Consider the following 21,447-nt stretch of genomic DNA (forward strand, 5'->3'; position numbering starts at 1 on the left):
CTTTTGACCCTGCTTTTACACATAAAGTGGAAAAAAATGAGAGTCTGCAAACCTCTCTTTTAATACTCACTACGAATCTCTTCAATCTGAGGTGTTCTGAATAAATAGTTACTGCTTCTTTTTATGTATTTGTTACAAAGGCTTTGAAAATATTTGACTCAACATTTAAAATATGAATTTCTATGTTAATCATGTCTGTGCTTAAAAATCTTTTTTTTTATTTTTATTTTTTTTTATATATAAATAAGTATCCGCTGCTTGACCAGGTAATTTTTGTCCATGCTCTTTCACCATGTGTCAAGAACAACCACATCTATTCCTGAATGTATAAATGACTGCATCTGTTGTTCTCTGCATCTGCTGATATTCTCCACAGCTTAGTCTGTCATGTTCCTTCTTTTCTTTGACTTTATGGAGGACATCTGCTACCTCTGTCTGTCAACTGAGACCCTTATAACTACATCAGGAATATGTCTCTTTGTCTATGTGCGACATTCCAGATCTCATAATTTTCAGATTCTAACTTTGTCAGTTAAGTAGTTGCACTTTTGTCCTTTCAATTCCAAGATGCATGTTCTGAGCTTGTTAATCAGACAACCTGTCAGCCTGAAGTTGTGATGTCAGTGTAGTAAAAGTATGATAAAGGTCTTGAAGGCAGTCAATGATCTTCAATAGGAAGCATGGACACTGAGCACTGATTATCTTTAAGGAAGCCTGAACACTGAGCTTGAAAATAAACCTGTGTTTGTAGTATAACAATAAAATCCATGTAGCTGAAAAATGTGTCCTAAAGGGAGTGTGTATATATAGCAATAAAGCAGACTTGTATGGGAGCCCTGAGGAACTGCTGAAGTGGTGTTTTAAAAAAAAAAAAAAAAAGCAATATTGACCTAATTATAATTCTTCCTTTAATCTGCAAAGAAAATTTACAGTTACTAGTGTGTAATGTAATCATTATCTTGAATATTATTCACAATTTTTTATTGAAAAATAGAAGGGAGAAAAGTACAAGACTTATTCACATAATTGTGTGTGGGTGTGCGTTTTTGTGCATGTCTAGACACTCAGTTAAGTGCACATTGACAATGACATTGGCTGGGTAAACATAACATGTCGGAAGTAAAGGTACCTGAAGCTCAAAGCCGTCTCTCAGGGTTACACGTTTGTTTTGACTCTTTTAGAGTAAGTTATTTGGGTGAATATTTCCGGAAGATCGAAGCATAATTTGGCTCCAGAAGAGCAATGGAGCATGGGAAGTGTGTACCAAGGTGGACAGGCAAGACGGACATCACCATGGCAACAGGGGAGCCTCCCTTGTTTGCTGTGTTGGGGACTACTTTGATAAAAATGTTGTACAAGATAGGATTCAGTAAATAATATTGCATTACATAGAGACAGTTAAGATACTTTGGTTATTATGATCTTAGTTGGTTTTGTAATATCAACATAGACCTCCTACCGTAACTATGGTAACCTGTGGTGGTGTGTTGTTCTGACAGATCATTTTATGGATTTGTCATTTTTCTTTTTTCTTTTTTAAAAAAATAGCAAATTGTGTTTGAATAAAACCTCCGCCATTTACTTAAACTTTAAATTTATGATATGTGTAGAAAGATTGCTGCCTTGCTACTGTACGTCCTATCTGGAGCTTCACTTAACATTTCCCTGCATTCACACATCAGGTGTGTAAAGTATCCAGAAGTGTTTTGTGGCCACTGCAACCATCAGTTGTGATGTGGAGAAATGGTGAGGCAGTTAACTTTCTAGCCATATAGTGTATGTCTCTATCAGTGAACCCATGGGAAACAAACTACAGCAATTAACACGAGACGAGAAATGACTATCATTGTGAATGCAGCATTAGCCTTCATTCTGCTCCTCTCTTAGCTAGCATTACGCTACATCTCTCACTCTGAGATAAGTCTCCATCTCCAGTGTGACTGTATAACCAATCAGATTGTAACTTTGTGCTCAGAAAGATTTGACTCAGTGCAGGACTTGAATCGATGTAAAAACAAATTAACTGTGTTCACATTCTTTCACACATTTCTTGTCAGACGTGTATCTCGAGGACAATCAGCACCTCAGCTACATTTTAGAAGTATAACATATTTAAAATAGGTCATGAGATGATCGTAATTTTGAGTCATTTTCTCTGTGTCTCTCAGTGTGGTGAAGGTTCTGTTGGAGTCCGGTGCTGATCCGAACCTTGGAGACGACTTCAGCAGTGGTTACGGAACAGCACGTGGTAAAGGCATACACTCACTGGAGGGTAAGACACTACACCAACACTGAAATGAAAAGAAATCGTATGTTTATTGTGTCATACCTTTTCTTCTTGCACTGTGGTATGATCTGTATTTCCTACCTTCAGTAGGAATTCCCCAGGCTCTTCTCCTGAGTTCTGTCACTTCTGAGCACTACATACTGCGCTACATACTATGACAATGTATTGTACCCTATGTAGTGTGCATTTATAGTGACAAGCAGTTGGTTTGGGATTTAATCTTGCCATGTGCTAGAATTTTTGTGGATTTGTTTTAAAGTCAACTGGGGGGGGGGGCACTAGATAAAAACATGAATATTTATTATAAAATGATGATTTTTGCCTCCTTGTAACCTCCTGTAGTGGATCAGGTGGCGTTCGGTCATTAACATTGTAAACTGATTAACACAGTCGTGCTCCTGAACATGTTAGGTCATTAAAATGTGAGTAACATCTCTAAGTACATGAACAGTCAGATGTTCTGTGTCTCATCAGCATCACAGTTTTTCAATCATCTTTCCCACAGAGCTGAGAAACTTCCTTTAAAATAATAATAAAATAAAAGTGAGTTATTCTTCTCCACCTTCTCTCTCTCTCTCTCTCTCTCTCGATCTGTGTGTGTGTGTGTGTGTTTTATTACAAATATCAATTCACTCACGGACAGCGTTATTAAGGCCATCCAAAACACACTCACAAACTTATTTGCATATATGTAATAGTCTTACATTTATTTTTTTATTTTTTTATTTTTCATAAAAAGTGCTACACACACCCACACATGCATGCACGCACACACACACACACGCACTGTGGTAGGAGACATATTTATATATGATATGTATATTACACACATTTGTATTGTTGGCAGTTTTTTGGGCCGTCTGGGAGGCCGCCATCCCAGATGCACTATGATGGATGGGCGAGCGAGAAGTGTGTGCGTGTGAGTGAGCCTGTGTGTGTGTGTGTGTGTGTGTGTGTGTGTGTGTGTGTGTGTGTGTGTGTGTGTGTGTGTGTGTGTGTGAGAGAGAGAGATTTGGTGAAGACTGCTGCGACTGCCGTGTGTGTGTGTGTGTGCACGTGTGATGGATGGCGTGCTCCTCTCTCCATGACGCTTTATTGAGTTAGCTGTGATTATCCGGCTCTCAGACATTAGTTACCAATGACGACCGGCCTGACAGGGAGAGAGAGAAAGAAAGAGGGGGAGAGAGAGAGAGAGAGAGAGAGAGAGAGAGAGAGAGAGAGAGAGAGGGTGGGAGCAGGAGGAGAGTGAAGGACAGGAAGTGTGTGTGTAAATACCTAATAAACAGCTTCACTCTGTTTATCAGCTCACACATATTTAAAAATGTATGTGTTTGTGGTTTTATGGATTTTAATGCTCAGAGCATTTATATTTCTCCTGCTGGTGCTTGATGAACTCTTCCTTTATCCACTCACTTTCTCACATCTCTTTGTTCTCTGTTTCTCAGCTATAGGTTCTATCTCTGGCTCCTCTCTCTCTCTCTCTCTCTCTCTCTCTCTCTCTCTCTCGCTCTCGCTCTATCTCTCTCAGTTCAGTTCAGCAAGGTTTGTGGACATGACCATTTGCATTTACAGTATTCCCAAAGCTTTACAGCAAAGAAAGCTCTGTGACCAGTGTGTGTGCTCTGAGTGTTTAGTTTAAACACCGATACAAAACTAACTGAGCTCAGGCATTCAGCTACACACCGTGTGTGCGTGTGTGTGCGTGCGTGTGTGTGTATGTGTGTTCCAGTGCTTGCTGTAGTTTTATTGTTGTTGTGTTATTATTCGGTGAGGTCTGATTGTTCTGTTGTGAAGCTGCCCCTGATGTACAGCCATGTGAGTGTGTGTTAGTGAGCTGAGGTTCAGGACCAACGGTGAGACGCTTCTCGCTGCTCAGCTCATGACATTGCAGAGTTAAATAGTGAGAGTTCTTGGGTCACTGTTTGAGGTGGAGACCGTATTTGATGGATATTTGCTGTATTTTGAGCCATAGTTGGAAATCAGTGGACTAATCTCTGAGCTGCTGTTTGGGTTGGTGTGCTGCTAATTGATCTAATACAGAAGCTCATTCATATATTAGTGTTAGGATCAAGCAGCATGACCGTCTCACTCCACGTTCCTGAGGGAAGACTTTAGATCTTTTGTTGCCAATTATAATTACACACATTGTGTACTTTGACTTGTGTGTACATAAATTTGATGAAACATGTTTTACATCCTTTACATACAGCTTTTTGGATGTATAAGGTGTAAATATTGTGTTTATTGGGTGTTCAGTGTAAATATAATCACTGATACACCGGTCATTTAACTGTAACTCAAAAAGTAAGGACATCATTAAGTCTCGAATTAATGATGCTTCCTAAAATGTTCCACAGTTTACTGTTCATACAGATGCCTCTGTAATTATAAGGATTGTATTTAACTTGACTTTTGAGAAGTGTGTTAGAAGACCTTGAGTACTGAGGGGAAAAAACCCTATACTCAGGAAGTAATGATACTGATGCAGGTGTTGGGTATCAGTCTGATACAGAGCTCATTTATTGATCTTGATATAGGTGACATTAGGAGACATAACGAGACATAACCCTTCTGTAAATCATCACACTAATATACAGACAGCAGGTAAATCCAGGGGTATCATTGAAAATGAGCACAAAGTTTTGTGACACAGAGATACTGTTCCACTGAGAAAGAACTTTACTAACTGTGAGCACAGAGACACACACACATCGTGATCACACATGATCAGTATCCAAAACACACACACGTACTCAGCGTAAAAAGAAAATAGTATCAACCCGTCACAGCACATCAATAATAACACTAATACTAAAGACTAATACTGTAGTATTAAATGACAAATAATTCCCTTTGTCTCTATTTCTCTTTCACAGTGTTGGTGACGAGGGAGGATGAGTTCAGTAATCGTCTCAGCGCTCGAGCCAGTTTCCGTGGTTGCACACCACTTCATTACGCTGTCCTCGCTGATGACCTCCGCACTGTGCGCATGCTCCTTGATGCAGGTGAGGTTAAAGGTCAAGTCACACCTGGTCCTACCATACAGTACACACGCACACTCAATCCTTAACCAGTCGATGATGGCTCCTTAAACAAGTGACCCCCGTCACCTGAGGCAGTTAGGATCAAGTTGACCTTTAACCTCTGAGAGAGAAGAGCCACGGGACGTGCACCAGAGGATATCAGGAAGTGTCAGCAGTGAAAGAGAGAGAAGGAAGGAAATAAAGGAAGACATGCACTGCCTGGCTGTTTTCTGTCCTGGGAGCTGTAATCAGGTTGGATGCCTCAGTAAATATAGCAGCATCTGCCTTTTTTTTTTTTGCCTCTGTACAAATATGCAAACACTTCTCCTGAGTGAAAAATGATGGAATTAACGTGAAATGAAAAATCGCATGCGGTCAGACAGACACTCTGCGTGTCATCCTCATCTTAAAATCTCTCTCCAGAAATGAAATGGTTCTCCTCAGACATTAAATGCATTTCCAAATAAAATGGAGAACTTTACATAAATAGTTTTTTTATATCAAAAACAATCAGATTAGTGATTAAAAAGCCCATTACCCAGAGGCCTCGGCAGCAAAAGGCCACGCCCTGGCAGACAGAGCAGCGTCAGATGTCAGGAACCATCCATCAGAGCGATGACATCATCACCCCGAGACGACTCCAGTAAAGTGCCCAGCAGAACGAATGGAAGTAGATTCTTATTTCCTGAGATAGTGCAGTGTATCCGATACACAGCCTTTACCCAGAAGCCCCAGCTCCTCCAGAGCACACTACCTTTTAATATCACAGCAGGACAGAACAGCCATCTGTTCACTTTTAATTTCTGCAAAGAAACTCCAGAAATCTTCACACAAATGTATCTGTATACACAAGATTCTTAAAATATCAGATTTTTGTGAAATAAAATAAATAAAGATAAATTATATTAGAACTCTTTTACTTAAAACATTTTCAACCTGTACATTGACAGTGAAAAAAAGATTCAGAATTGAGTATAAACTAGTTCCCCAAACTGCTCAGTCCTTTTGGGTTTATCAGCTCTCTCTCTCTCTCTCTCTCTCTCTCTCTCTCTCTCTCTCTCTCTCTTCGAGTTTTTGATTTGGATCGTTGTTGTCCTGTGTGAAATTCCTCTTCATCTTCCTATACTAGACTGTGATACCCCTGGAGCGTTAATGTATTGCCTAAGCGCAAGTTAATGTCTTGCCTAAGTGCTCTGCAGTGGTGTTGCTGGGGATTGAACCACTGACCTCCTGATCAACCTTATTTACTCAGCCACTGGGCATTTCAATGCCAGAACTGACCTGCATTTGGAGCTGTTCGTGATTCCATCCATGCCGATTAAAGCCCCAGTTCTGGCAGTCCTTATGCATGCTGAGGCACTGTGGGGTTTTTATTATGAAATGCTGAATTGTTTGTGCACCAATTATACTTTAGTCAACAAGTTCAATCTTGGTTTCATCAGATATACTGTATAATAACACATTTTCCACAGTGTTTTTTGGAGCCTGTGTTTTTGTTTTTTTGCAAGTTTATCCAGCCTTGTATGTTGTTGTTTTTTCTTTTTATTTTAGAAAAAGCCTGCATCTTGTCACCCTGGCCCTTAATGCTGACATTTTCATAAAACAATAGGTAACAGTCACATGTACAGAGCTTCCAGCATTACCAGGTCCGCAGCTCTTCAGCATGTCACTGCGCTCCTGCTGACATCCTTCCTCACCAGCTCTTTCTTTGCTTTCTCATCAGTTTTGGAGGGAGATCCTGTTCTTTCTGGTGTCACTGTTGTGTCGTATTTTTTCCACTTGTATATGTTTTTTTCACCTTGTTCCATGGTACAGCTAATGCCTTGGAAATTGGGAATTTATAGCCCTCTCCTGAGTGATACCTTTGAACAGCAAGGTCCTGTTGATTCTTTGTAAGCTCTCTGTTGTCAATGGCTCTTCAGTTGAGAAGATGTCAGAAAAATCTTATAGGATCTACTGAGATTTATTTGGAGTAAGTCTGAGTCACTTCAGTTGATGAAGGTTTCTACTGACTACTGTTTCACATGAGCTTGATAAAGATCGCTTCTGAACAACCGCCACATACCCAGTTCTAAAAGGATGTTACACACTTGCGATGTTGCAATGAGGTGGTTTTATTTTTATCTGCTTTTATCTTTTTCTTACAGAATGTGCTTTTATACAAAAATAATGAACATCAGTTAAGTGCTCCACTTCATCACCACAACATTATTGATTATTTTCCTGTAACAGCACCAGACACACTGGGTTGTTGAACATCGTAAGATCTCAGCCATGTTAAGCGGATAAAAAGAGGAACGTGAGCCGTGTATTAGAGACATGACCAACAGCCATCCCTGCCCATCTACCACCACCCTACATCAGGAACACTCACACACAGGGGTCTGGTCACTCGGCTGCCATTTCAGACACTTTAATAACCAAAGAACATATGAGTGACCTCATACCTGCAGACTTTGTGGTGTCTCTGCGTCCATCACGCACACACACACACACACACACACACACACACACACACACACACACACACATGGCCCAGGTCTTGGCTGACGGGTGGTCACACACCTTATTTCCCCTATGAGTGGACAGACATTTCCTTCTCAATCGTCCATTCATCACTGGCCTGCAGGACGTCCCCCTGGTCTCGTGCTGCTCCTGGCCCCGGGCTTGGCTCACTCTCGCTGGGGAAGAGACACAGTTCCGGCCCACGGCTTCTCCACCGCTCAGAGCTATGAGAGGTGACTAATCACCCTAACCATGACCTTTGAACCCTGACCCTCAGGCAGAAACCAGGGAACCACCAGCTGAAAAGAGAGAGACATTTAACAGAGGCTGGTTTATCCTTAAATCTGTGTGTGTGTGTGTGTGTGTGTGTGTGTGTGTGTGTGTGTGTGTGTGTGTGTGTGTTTCTTTCTGCGTACACACATGTATCCCTCTAAGGGGTGCCTAATCATTAGTAGTGATTCTCTTTAACGCACATGCCCAAAGGGGTGTGTGTGTGTATGTGTGTGTGTGTTTGTGTGTGTGATATTACAGGACTAAATGATGCTATTTATTATCTGAGAGTGGAAGGAGGGAAGTGTAACAGGAGGACAGGGAAGTGTTTCTTTATTACTTTTCTCTTTTTATGTCGGCTGGCTATCGATCGGCATTTCTCTGTTTGTGTCCAGAGTTTTCCTGACAGTGTTTGAAATTAGCTCCGGTCTTTAATTAGGACAGGATCTGTACTTAACACATAGCTGTCCGAGATGTGTGAGATCTGTGTGGTGTGAGAGGAAGCGAGGCTGGTCTTGAGCAAAGTGTTCCTGTGTAACGTAATGCAGAATATTACATTTATTGAATCTCAAATGAGAGACTTTTATGGTGAAAAAAAAATTGTTTGTATTCTAATACCTCTACATATTATTATTGGGTTTTAAATTCAGTCAATGAGTTTTTATACATTTTGTATATCGACACATCTTTGCCTCAGGCAGTGCAGGTCAAACAACAGAACAAAAATCCCTGAGGACACCACGGAAACCATCGCTATGGTCACCATCTCTCTCTCTCTTTCTCTCTCTCTCTCTGTGTGTCCTATAATGAGAGAACAATAGTGGAGCTCTGTTTTAATTGAATAAACAGTAGGGAGTCTATTTCTCTCTTTCTCTCTCCCTCTCTTTATAGCTAAAGCTTTGAAACAATATAATTACAGAATTACATAGATGAACAAATGTACACACATTCTCAGTATAGTTAAGAAAAACTGAACATAAATTTGATTAAAACTAATAGAACCCTGAGAATAACAAAAATAAAGAAAAAAGTGTGTGTATTATGTCGTAGGTGACTTGGTCATTCACTGTCCCTCACTTGGTGTGTGTGTGTGTGTGTGTGCGTGCGTGTGTCATTTGGTTTCTTGTGAAGAATGACTCTTTTGTTCCTCAATCTTTATTGTGTTAGTTGCTTTTTGTTTTGGGGGTTAGGTTAGTGTGTATTTATTGTGTGCTAGAGGTATAGAGGTGGTGTGTTAGTGTTGGGGGATAGGTTAGTGTGTTATTGTGTGTTAGAGGTATATTATTGGTGTGTGTTACTGATGTGTCATTGTGAGTTAATGGTATGTTAGTGTTGGGTTAGTGGTGCGTTATTTTCGGATAATGATTTGTTAGCAGTATGGTGTGCGGTTATTGAGCAGTGACTGATAAACCAGTTGGATGAGGGGACTGGTCTCTCTTGCTCTTTCTCTCTCTCTCTCTCTCTCTCTCTCTCTCTCTCTCTCTCTAGCTCTTTCTCTCTCTCTCTTTCTCTCTCTTGCTTTCTCTCTCGGTGTGAGCTCAATGACCCCCTGCTTGTTGGGATCAATCCATTTTTAGGACACAATATTTTTCCTTCCGTCTCTCTTTTTTAACACAGTGACCCCTAACAGCTTGACCCCAAACCCTGATGGTGATGATCTTTGACCTGTGTGATGTGTGTGTTGCAGGTGCGAACCCCCTGCAGGTGAATGAGCTGGGACACACTCCACTGTCTTACGCTAAAGAGGGAGAGATGCACACACTGCTGAAGGAGCGTGAGGAAAAGGTACAGTGTGCAGGGGCGGGGCTTACACCACTGCTCACTGATGATTGGTTTAGTCGTTTAAATGACCTACAGTTCAGTAGAGCCTCAACTTTATTAAAGGAGTTTAGAGGACATAATCAGTACACGTGTTATTATAAGAATCGAGCTAATGCCTGTCTCACTGTCTACCTGTCTGTCTGTCCGTCCATCTGTCTTCCTGTGTGTCTGTCTGTCCGTCTATAGTTTAAGGAAGAACAGAAGCAGAGGGAGGTGGAGGAGAGGAGGAGGTTTCCTCTGGAGTACAGACTAAAGGAGCACATCATCGGCCAGGAGGGGGCCATCGCTACTGTTGCCTCAGGTAACACACTCATATGCACTCAAATTGTGTGTGTGTGTGTGTATATATATATATATATATATATATATATATATATATATATATATATATATATATATATATATATATACATTTAATCATATACATACACACAAATATGAACGTATTCATAAATATGAACACTCAAACACAAACATACTAATATACACAAACTCACACTCTCATACACACAGTCTTTGTACCATATCTTCCGCAGCATGAGGCGCACCGGATTATAAGGCGCAGTCTCAGTTACGTTGTCTATTTCTGTACTTAACCCATACATAAGGCGCACCGTATTATAAGGCGCATGCTAAAACATACGGTCTACAAAAAAAGGTAACAGAAGCAAAAAAAAAAATCTTCTCCTACAAATCCATCAAAGTTCTCATCTACTGTGTCTTCTTAACTTGGCACAGTTCATTTTCTTGCTTCCTCCACTTCCGAACCATAGATACATTGATGTTGAATTCTTTCAGCTGCTCTATTTCCATTTACAACCGTGTAACTGATAGCCTGTAGTTTGAATTGTGCCTTGTAAGCATCTGATTTTTATTGGCGGATGGCAAACCAACTTAAGGTGCATTTACCGCCACCTACTGGACTGGAGTGTGGAGCGCATAATGGTCATAGATATCTATACAATAATGGTTAGGAAGAAACAAATGTTGTTTTGCAACATACCGGTATTATACCTACCGGAGGTGTAACGAAGGTAAGCGTACGTACTGTACGTATAACGTAATGTTCTCTGATTGGTTTATCGCTGCCAGCGTATGTAGTGTATGTATTACGTCCCTGTGTCAGCGGGAAATGGTCCGACAGTCAATCAAGCGGAGCGCTTACTAAAGTCACACAACATTTTTATAGGAACTCAGTGCACACATAAGGCGCACCGGATTATTAGGCGCACGGACGATTTTTGAGAAAATTTAAGGCTTTTACGTGCGCCTTATAGTGCGGAAAATACTGTATATATACACAAACATTCACATACAAACACACACCCAGACACACAGGGTCCAGTTTCCCATCACTTTACCTTTTGTACTCTATCACTATCCCCCCAGTGGGTGTGGCTTTGGGGCCAGCCAGGCAGGCGAAGGCAGCTAATTGGTTAATGTAGATTAATGGGCAGGGTTTCAATGAGCACAGGTGGCTGTGTGTGTGTGTGCGTGTGCGTGTGCGCAGCTGCTGTTCATCCTAGTCTTGGGTGGTTTAACTCAATTACTCTCTCTCTCTCTCTTTCTATGTTTCTCTCTTTTCAAGTTCAGCACATCTCAACATATTGTGTATGGTGTATATTCAGTGTGTATGGAACATGCTGACATGTCTCACAGTCTCTCTCTCTCTCTCTGGACCTTCGTGTCTCCTTCTTGTTTCATTTTTTTATTCTCTAATTATTTATTTATTTTCTTTGATTTTTCCGTAACAGAGTGCATGATGTGTTTGTGTGTGCTGTGCTCGCATATGTGTGTGTACAGCTCCCCAGATAGACACCGTAGATGAGTTATAGCACAATAACACACACACCTCAGTAAACACACAATATTACTGCACTTATCGATCGATTAGCACAACACCACCTTGTGCTGTGTGTGACATGATTAAGAGTGTGTGTGTGTGTGTGTGTGCGTGTGTGCGCGCGCGAGAGTATCTGTGTGTGCATGCTTATTGTGTTAATTTTTGAAATTATCTCTATCTTGAACATCTCTCTTGGCTTGCTGAAATTAGTGGAGGATTAGGTATGTGTGTATGAGCGAGTGTGTGAGGGAGAGATTGCGTGTGAGTGTGTGTGTGTGTGTGTGTGTGTGTGAGAGAGAGAGAGAGAGAGAGAGAGAGAGATGTACAGGCAGCCTCTCTCTAACTGATTTGATAAATGGGCAGTTATTGCAGTGGCAAATTGTCCTGAAAGCAATTTGAGGCGCAGCATGGTGACCGTTAAAGCAGCAGAATATTGATCCTCCACAACTAATATAGTGAATATATCAGCTCTCACACACACACACAGACACGCACACACACATACTTCTGCTGTTGAGATCGGTTGAGAGAGAGGAGGGACAGACAAGGCACGGCAAGATGAGAAATGCTGATGTCAAAGACAAATGAGAGAGAAAGAGACACAGGAGTGTGTGTGTGTGTGTATGTGTGTGTGTGTGTGTGTGTGTGTGTCTAATAAAATAAAAGAATGTGGCCATCAAACACACTTACTGCAGCCTTTGGCTATGCAGATGATGTACAGACTCAGAAAGGATATAAACACACACACAAACACACACACAGTTCCTACACTGATAAGCAGAATGATGTGTTTATGGGTTTAACAGCACATTTACAGTGTTTTTATTTTTTTAATTTACTTCTTTGTATTGTTTTTATTATTTGTTTTATTATATACTTATTTTAAGTTTTCTGCAAACGTTATGTTAACACAATGATCTAATGAAAAATGAGAGACAAACAAGCCCCACCTACTGGAACTCAGCATGTGATAGGCTTATTCCACTGTCACTGTCAACCAATCAGTGTAGTGTACACTGCTTACTTGGCCGTGTACACTGGGGTGGTGGGGTTTGGAGGGCAGTTGTGGCAGAGGAAGTAGTAAAATAAATTCTTGTATTTTTTACAGTTAGTATGGTTGTAAAGTTCAATGGAGACGACGATGTTGTCAGTTTAATCAACATGCCACTGACATGATCAAAAACACGACTCCTTATTGTCACATGCAACAAGATGAACTCACAAAATTGATCATTCCATATTCTTCTGAGTATGAAGATGATCACAGCTCGGTCCCATCGCATGCTGTGCAACTCTGTCAGAGCTTCTGATAAATTATTTTCTAACAAAAGATCTTTCTGAATTATCTACTAAAAGTACATTCGTTTATACATTTCTGAAAATGTTAATAAAATGTTTTAATAAACTATTTAATAAATGAAATGTAGTTAAACTGAGAGCTGGTGCTTATAGCAACAATACTTCTAGACTCCTCCTCCTCCACCCAGGCTGACCAATCAGTTTAAAGGTGGGCGGGGCTTTGTCTGGTGTCTTTGTATTCTGTGCTTGTTTTCAACTGTAACGTTCACATAAAACTATTACTACCGAAATTAAATAAGGAATACATTTATTTTCATTATTTTTTTCAATGTTTGTTTTGTTTATTTTATCAATTACATACACAGCAAATAGATTTCTGACTGATTTAGCTTTAATGTTTTACACAAACTGTCTGTTAGTGCCAATGATTTTTCCATTAGGGGTGTGTAAACTTTTGCACTCCGTTGGGACTTGAGTATACACACACGCACACGCGCACACACACAGAGAAAGCTCCAGATTGATCTTGGTTTAGCTCTTGGGGGCTAAAAGTTATTGAAGGTGATTATCCTCCTTAATGTCATTACCAGTCCTCTGCCTTTCCAAACAAAGACAACACACACACATACGTACACACACAACTCGTGGGAACCAAATGTTATCCGAAGCAAAATAATGATTATGAGGCCCTTAAGTTTACATGCACTTAATTTGCTATGATTTTTATCTGTATACTGAAACCCACACACACCCCTTTCTGAGGACCTTCTCTTGACATAATGAATTGCACTGTAGACAATTAATGTTTTAACAAGGAAATATTCTGACTTTTTAAATAACAAGATTTTTTAATCACACACACACACAGCCTCCAGTTAACTACAGGTTACACTAAAATACACATAAGAAATACTTTAATGAATCGTTTTAATAAAATATGCTATTATCTTTTTAATTATGCTTTAATTACTTTCCACTTACTTTGATTACAGCTTATACCTGACGTTACAGATTATACCTGACGTTACACCTTATACTTTACACCTTATACCAGACGTTACACCTTATACGTTACACCTTATACATGACGTTACACCTTATACATGACGTTACACCTTATACGTTACACCTTATGTTACAGCTTATACCAGACGTTGCAGCTTATACCAGACGTTACACATTATACATGACGTTACACCTTATACACAACGTTACACCATATACCTTACACCTTATACATGAAGTTACACCTTATACACAACGTTACACCTTATACGTTACACCTTATACATGAACTTACACCTTATACACAACGTTACACCTTATACGTTACACCTTATACATGACGTTACACCCTATACACAACGTTACACCTTATACGTTACACCTTATACATGACGTTACACCTTATACATGACGTTACACCTTATACATTACACCTTATGTTACACCTTATACATTACACCTTATGTTACAGCTTATACCAGACGTTGCAGCTTATACCAGACGTTGCAGCTTATACCAGACCTTACACATTATACATGACGTTACACCTTATACACAACGTTACACCTTATACATTACACCTTATGTTACACCTTATACGTTACACCTTATACACGACTTTACACCTTATACATGACGTTACACCTTATACATGACGTTACACCTTATACCTGATGTTACACCTTATACCTAACGTTACACCTTATACATGACGTTACACCTTATACCTGATGTTACACCTTATACCTGATGTTACACCTTATACCTAACGTTACACCTTATACGTTACACCTTATACGTTACACCTTATACGTTACACCTTATACGTTACACCTTATACACAACGTTACACCTTATACATGACGTTACACCTTATACACAACGTTACACCTTATACGTTACACCTTATACATGACGTTACACCTTATACATTACACCTTATGTTACACCTTATACATTACACCTTATGTTACAGCTTATACCAGACGTTGCAGCTTATACATGACGTTACACCTTATACATGACGTTACACCTTATACACAACGTTACACCTTATACATTACACCTTATACATGACGTTACACCTTATACATGACGTTACACCTTATACATTACACCTTATGTTGCACCTTATACATTACACCTTATGTTACACCTTATACCAGACGTTACACCTTATACATGTGGTAGCTCAGTGGTTAAGGTGTTGGGCTACTGATCGGAAGGTCATTGGTTCGAACCCCAGGTCCACCAAGCTGCCACTGCTGGGCCCCTGAGCAAGGCCCTTAACCCTCAGTTGCTCAGTTGTAAGTCACTCTGGATAAGGGTGTCTGCTAAATGCCGTAAATGTAAATACATGACGTTACACCTTATACACAACGTTACACCTTATACGTTACACCTTATACCTGACATTACACCTTATACCTGACGTTACACCTTATACGTTACACCTTATACACAACGTTACACCTTATACACAACGTTACACCTTATACATGACGTTACACCTTATACATGACGTTACACCTTATACCTGACGTTACACCTTATACGTTACACCTTATACACAACGTTACACCTTATACGTTACACCTTATACACAACGTTACACCTTATACGTTACACCTTATACACAACGTTACACCTTATACACAACGTTACACCTTATACCTGACGTTACACCTTATACGTTACACCTTATACACAACGTTACACCTTATACACAACGTTACACCTTATACATGACGTTACACCTTATACATGACGTTACACCTTATACCTGACGTTACACCTTATACGTTACACCTTATACACAACGTTACACCTTATACGTTACACCTTATACACAACGTTACACCTTATACGTTACACCTTATACACAACGTTACACCTTATACACAACGTTACACCTTATACCTGACGTTACACCTTATACCTGACGTTACACCTTATACGTTACACCTTATACACAACGTTACACCTTATACACAACGTTACACCTTATACATGACGTTACACCTTATACATGACGTTACACCTTATACCTGACGTTACACCTTATACCTGACGTTACACCTTATACGTTACACCTTATACACAACGTTACACCTTATACTTTACACCTAATAAACAATGTTACACCTTATAAACAACGTTACACCTTATACATTACACCATAAGGTGTATAAACGTTACACCTTATACCTGACGTTACACCTTATACCTGACGTTACACCTTATACACGACGTTACACCTTATACACGACGTTACACCTTATACATTACACCTTATACCTGATGTTACACCTTATACATTACACCTTATACCTGACGTTACACCTTATGTTACACCTTATACCTGACGTTACACCTTATACACGACGTTACACCTTATACATTACACCTTATACCTGACGTTACACCTTATACATTACACCTTGTACCTGACGTTACACCTTATACACGACGTTACACCTTATACACGACGTTACACCTTATACATTACACCTTATACCTGACGTTACACCTTATACATTACACCTTGTACCTGACGTTACACCTTATGTTACACCTTATACCTGACGTTACACCTTATACGTTACACCTTATACATTACACCTTATACCTGACGTTACACCTTATACGTTACACCTTATACATTACACCTTATACCTGACGTTACACCTTATACGTTACACCTTATACCTGACGTTACACCTTATACGTTACACCTTATACCTGACGTTACACCTTATACGTTACACCTTATACCTGACGTTACACCTTATACGTTACACCTTATACGTTACACCTTATACGTTACACCTTATACGTTACACCTTATATGTTACACCTTGTACATGTTACACCTTATACCTGACGTTACACCTTATACGTTACACCTTATACATTACACCTTATACATTACACCTTGTACATGTTACACCTTATACCTGACGTTACACCTTATACTTTACACCTTATACATGATCTTACACCTTATACTTTACACCTTATACGTTACACCTTATACATAACGTTACACCTTATACCTGACGTTACACCTTATACATTACACCTTATACCTGACGTTACACCTTATACGTTACACCTTATACATTACACCTTATACCTGACGTTACACCTTATGTTACACCTTATACCTGACGTTACACCTTATACCTGACGTTACACCTTATACACGACGTTACACCTTATACATTACACCTTATACCTGACGTTACACCTTATACATTACACCTTATACCTGACGTTACACCTTATGTTACACCTTATACCTGACGTTACACCTTATACATTACACCTTATATATTACACCTTGTACATGTTACACCTTATACCTGACGTTACACCTTATACTTTACACCTTATACATGATCTTACACCTTATACTTTACACCTTATACGTTACACCTTGTACATAACGTTACACCTTATACCTGACGTTACACCTTATACGTTACACCTTATACCTGACGTTACACCTTATACAATACACCTTATACTTTACACCTTATACATAACGTTACACCTTATACCTGACGTTACACCTTATACTTTACACTTTATACATAACGTTACACCTTATACACGTTATACCTTATACTTTACACCTCATACATAACGTTACACCTTATACACGTTATACCTTATACTTTACACCTTATACACGTTATACCTTATACTTTACACCTTATACATGTTACACCTTATACATGACGTTACATCTTATACATGATGTTACGTTTTTGTGGATCAGTGCTCACTGAAACAGAACCTGGGTTGTGGCTATGTTCAGCGTTTATTTAGACTGTAATTTAGTCTGAACCTTCAGCAGTTCCACAGAGTTTTATCACCCGCCTTGTGCTGCACTGTATCTATACAGATCTTCATCATCTACACATCATTACACATTAGACTGCTGTCATTCTTTATTTAGAACAAACTAGACATCAGGGAAAATGCCATTTCTATTTATCTGATAACAAATCAGGGATCATTTTGTTCCTTTTTTATAGTTAAGTGTTCTGTAATTTATGTAACCTCTATGGAAGGTGTCTCCAGTGTCAGCGCTTTGTAACAGTTCTCCCACCTTTTCAGGACAAAGGAGTTTACACCATTTTGTGCATTCTCAGGTGCATGATTAGCAGCTTCTTCAGGAGAGAGAGAAAAGAGCTGCTATAACAAGTGTGACATTACAAATCCCATGATGAGGTCATCATGTTTATTATTATTGTTATAGCAGGTCTGTATTGTCTGGTGTTGTTGAACCATCTTGTCACCGGTCTGTCCCACACTTCTCGTACTTCTGTAAGTCACACATGCTCTGCTGTGAAGTCTCCAGTTTATATTGTTGATGGGACTGCGTGTGTCCTCAGGGAGGGACCCTCACACTCACTCTGTGTAATAAAGTTGAGAGAGAAAGGCTCAGTCACAGGCAGACCTGCTGAAATATGGCTGTTGTTGAGTGCCGAGGGACACGGACACACACACACACACACACACACAGCAGTGCTACAATATGGCGGATGCACATTATCAGGGGAGAGGAGGAGAAGACACGGCCTTCAGCTATTCGAGATTCATCTTTATGACGAATGACAAGACACTAAACACACACAGTTGTACACAATCTTACACAGTATGCTATCCTGCTACGTTGACGATTTCTTACATGTGTGTGTGTCTGTTTTTTGTCAGCTGTAACTGGTTCACTGTTTCACTCTAATGGACTTTATTATTGGTCACATTCTTTTTTTATTCTGTTAAAGATGTTTTTCCACACAAACACGTTTTTATTCTGTGTTCAAACTCACTCACATGTTGCTGTTTTTCAGCGTTAGATTCCCTGATGTTTAACTGGGGAAGTCATGGCCTAATGTTTAGAGAGTTTGACTCCTAACCCTAAGGTTGTGGGTTTGAGTCTCAGGCCGGCAATACCACAACTGAGGTGCCCTTGAGCAAGGCACCGAACCCCCAACTGCTCCCCGGTTGCTGCAGCATAAATGGCTGCCCACTGCTCTGTGTGTGCACTTTGGATGGGTTAAATGCAGAGAACGAATTCTGAGTAAGTGTCACCATACTTAGCTGTAGGTCACGTCACCTTTTTTTTTCTTTCAACAGCCAAATTGTAATAAAAGCTCAGAGTTCACGGGTTGTGACAGCGTTAGGATTACAGTAACTCATTCATTACCAATATCTCCAAAAAATATTTTTAGAGGTCCAAGAACAGATGGCTTCATGTTATTGTTATTTTGATTCCCTGCTAAAATAAACCGTACATAATTTTATCACCAAACTGTAAGCTGTACTGAAATAAAACTTGGTCAGTAACTTGTAGTCTGTGTCCAAACACAGACAGGTGAAATCCTATGCTGTTATGATGGATTTATTTTTGGGGGGTAATAATTTTCCAAAGCCTAAATTTGTTATACTTAATTTATTCAATTGAAACCTGTTGATACAAATAAACAATAACAATTAACAGTATGCCCGACACACCTTGATCAGAGGAAGTTAAGGAGGCTGAGCTGGATAAATAAGACCCCTGATTGGTTGTATGGGTTTGATCTTGAATTCTTCGAAGAATTCAATTTTGATCTTGAAGCTTCATTAATGGTTGGGGTTTGGTCATTGATGCAGTTAACTTTCTCAGTTAACTTTAACTTTCAGGAAAATCATCTGGATTTTAATCATCAGTGAATTAATTCAGAAACATTCAACCAATCAGCCTTCAGGAAGCAATTTTTACCCTTTCTTAACAAAACTTAGTCAAATCAAATCAAATTTTGTCTGTCACATACACATACATACAGGGTACGATATGCAGTGAACTGCTTTATGCAACTGTTCGGTATAAGAATAAAAAATATAAAAAGTATATAAGGGTGCTTTCACACCCTTGTTTAGTTCGGTTGAATCATACCAGAGTTCGATTGCTCATTTGGTGCTGTTCATTTGGGCAGGTGAGAATGCAGCAATCGAACTCTGGTGTGCACCAAAAAAGGACCAAACAAGCGTACCGAGACCTCCTTGAAGAGGTGGTCTCGGTACGCTTTCAAACGAACTCTGGTACGGTTCTTTTGTGGTGAGAACACGATCCGAGATCGAACGGACCTAACTGCAAAAAGTATTGCACATTTTGGACTAAACCAGATGCCGTAGTGGGTCGTTGGCAATATTTTCGGAAGATGAGCATGTCACAGTTTCACAAAAGTAATGCTCGCCGCCTCCTGAAGTGTCTCGCGATGCATCTTCACCGTTTGCAGTGCATTAAAATGATATTTTCAAGCCGCATCTGCGCTTCATTCTGAAAATTAAGACTTTGCATAGAATGCTGTATACAAGCGATGTAGTAGATTACAACCACGAACATAATTGCAGCACGCAGTCGTCTCTCCATAGTGTACTGTATGCTGTATTTTCCTATTTTTGTTTACTTCCGGAGTTTCGTTGAAATTTCCCGCACGTTTATTCTGACCAATCGAGAAGCAGTTTAGGAAATACGCTCAAAGACATGTGGCCAATGAGTGATGTGGATGTTATCACATGACTGCATTTTGGTTCGTTTCAACTGGTGCGGAACAGAACGATCAGTGTGGTGTGAAAAGGAACCAAAACTGCTAAAAAAGCTACAATGTATCATTTTTTGCTTTTGGGCCGGAGCAAATAAACCGAACTATAGGTGTGACCCTAAGAGGTCCAGTGCTAGATCCTGGGTGTCTCCTGGTTTAAGATCCGAATGGCCTGCGGCAAGAAGCTTCTCCTCATCCTCTCTGTGTTTGCTTTCAGGGAGCGGAAGCGTTTCCCTGAACGCAACAAAGAAAAGAGTCCATTGTTGGGATGGCTGAGATCTTTTACAATCTTCCTAGCTCTGGTCCGGCACCGCGTGCTGTAGATGTCCTTCAGGTCAGGGAGCTCAGTGTGGATGTTACGTTCAGCTGACCGACCCACCCTCTGGAGGGATCACCTGTCCTGCAGGATGCTGTTCCCGAACCAGGAAGTGATGCTACCCGTCAGGACGCTCTCAATGGTGCAGGTGTAGAAGGTCTTTAGCACCTGAGAGGGTAGTCTGAAGTCCCTCAAGCGTCTCAGATGGTACAGCCGCTGCCGGGCCTTCTTCACCAGGGTGTTAATGTGACAGGACCAAGACAGGTCCTGTGTGATGTGAACACCTAGGTACCGTAAACTGTCCACTCTCTCTACTGGGGTCCCGTTGATGTTTAGCGGTTGGTATGACCACTCCTGCTTTGTACTGAAGTCCACTATCTTTTGTATTGCTCACATTCAGGAGAAGATTGTTCTCCTGGCACCATCCAGGTTTTTAGTCTCCTGTAGGTAGGCCGTCTCGTCTTTGTTGTTGGAGATCA

The 21,447-nt window shown here is 40.1% G+C and overlaps 1 protein-coding gene across 1 annotated transcript in view; it reads left to right on the forward strand.

The window, feature by feature from the left end:
- The window catches only part of clpb (caseinolytic mitochondrial matrix peptidase chaperone subunit B), a 40,206-nt gene that overhangs the window by 10,287 nt on the left and 8,472 nt on the right, over positions 1 to 21,447 (forward strand). The window contains exons 4-7 of the mRNA XM_027138844.2: positions 2,169 to 2,272; positions 5,164 to 5,292; positions 9,773 to 9,870; positions 10,093 to 10,207. Coding sequence (XP_026994645.2) covers positions 2,169 to 2,272; positions 5,164 to 5,292; positions 9,773 to 9,870; positions 10,093 to 10,207 — 446 coding nt within the window. The remainder of the gene's footprint in view (positions 1 to 2,168; positions 2,273 to 5,163; positions 5,293 to 9,772; positions 9,871 to 10,092; positions 10,208 to 21,447) is intronic.

The sequence above is a fragment of the Tachysurus fulvidraco genome, chromosome 11, assembly GCF_022655615.1.
Source record: "Tachysurus fulvidraco isolate hzauxx_2018 chromosome 11, HZAU_PFXX_2.0, whole genome shotgun sequence".
Classification (NCBI taxonomy): domain Eukaryota; kingdom Metazoa; phylum Chordata; class Actinopteri; order Siluriformes; family Bagridae; genus Tachysurus; species Tachysurus fulvidraco.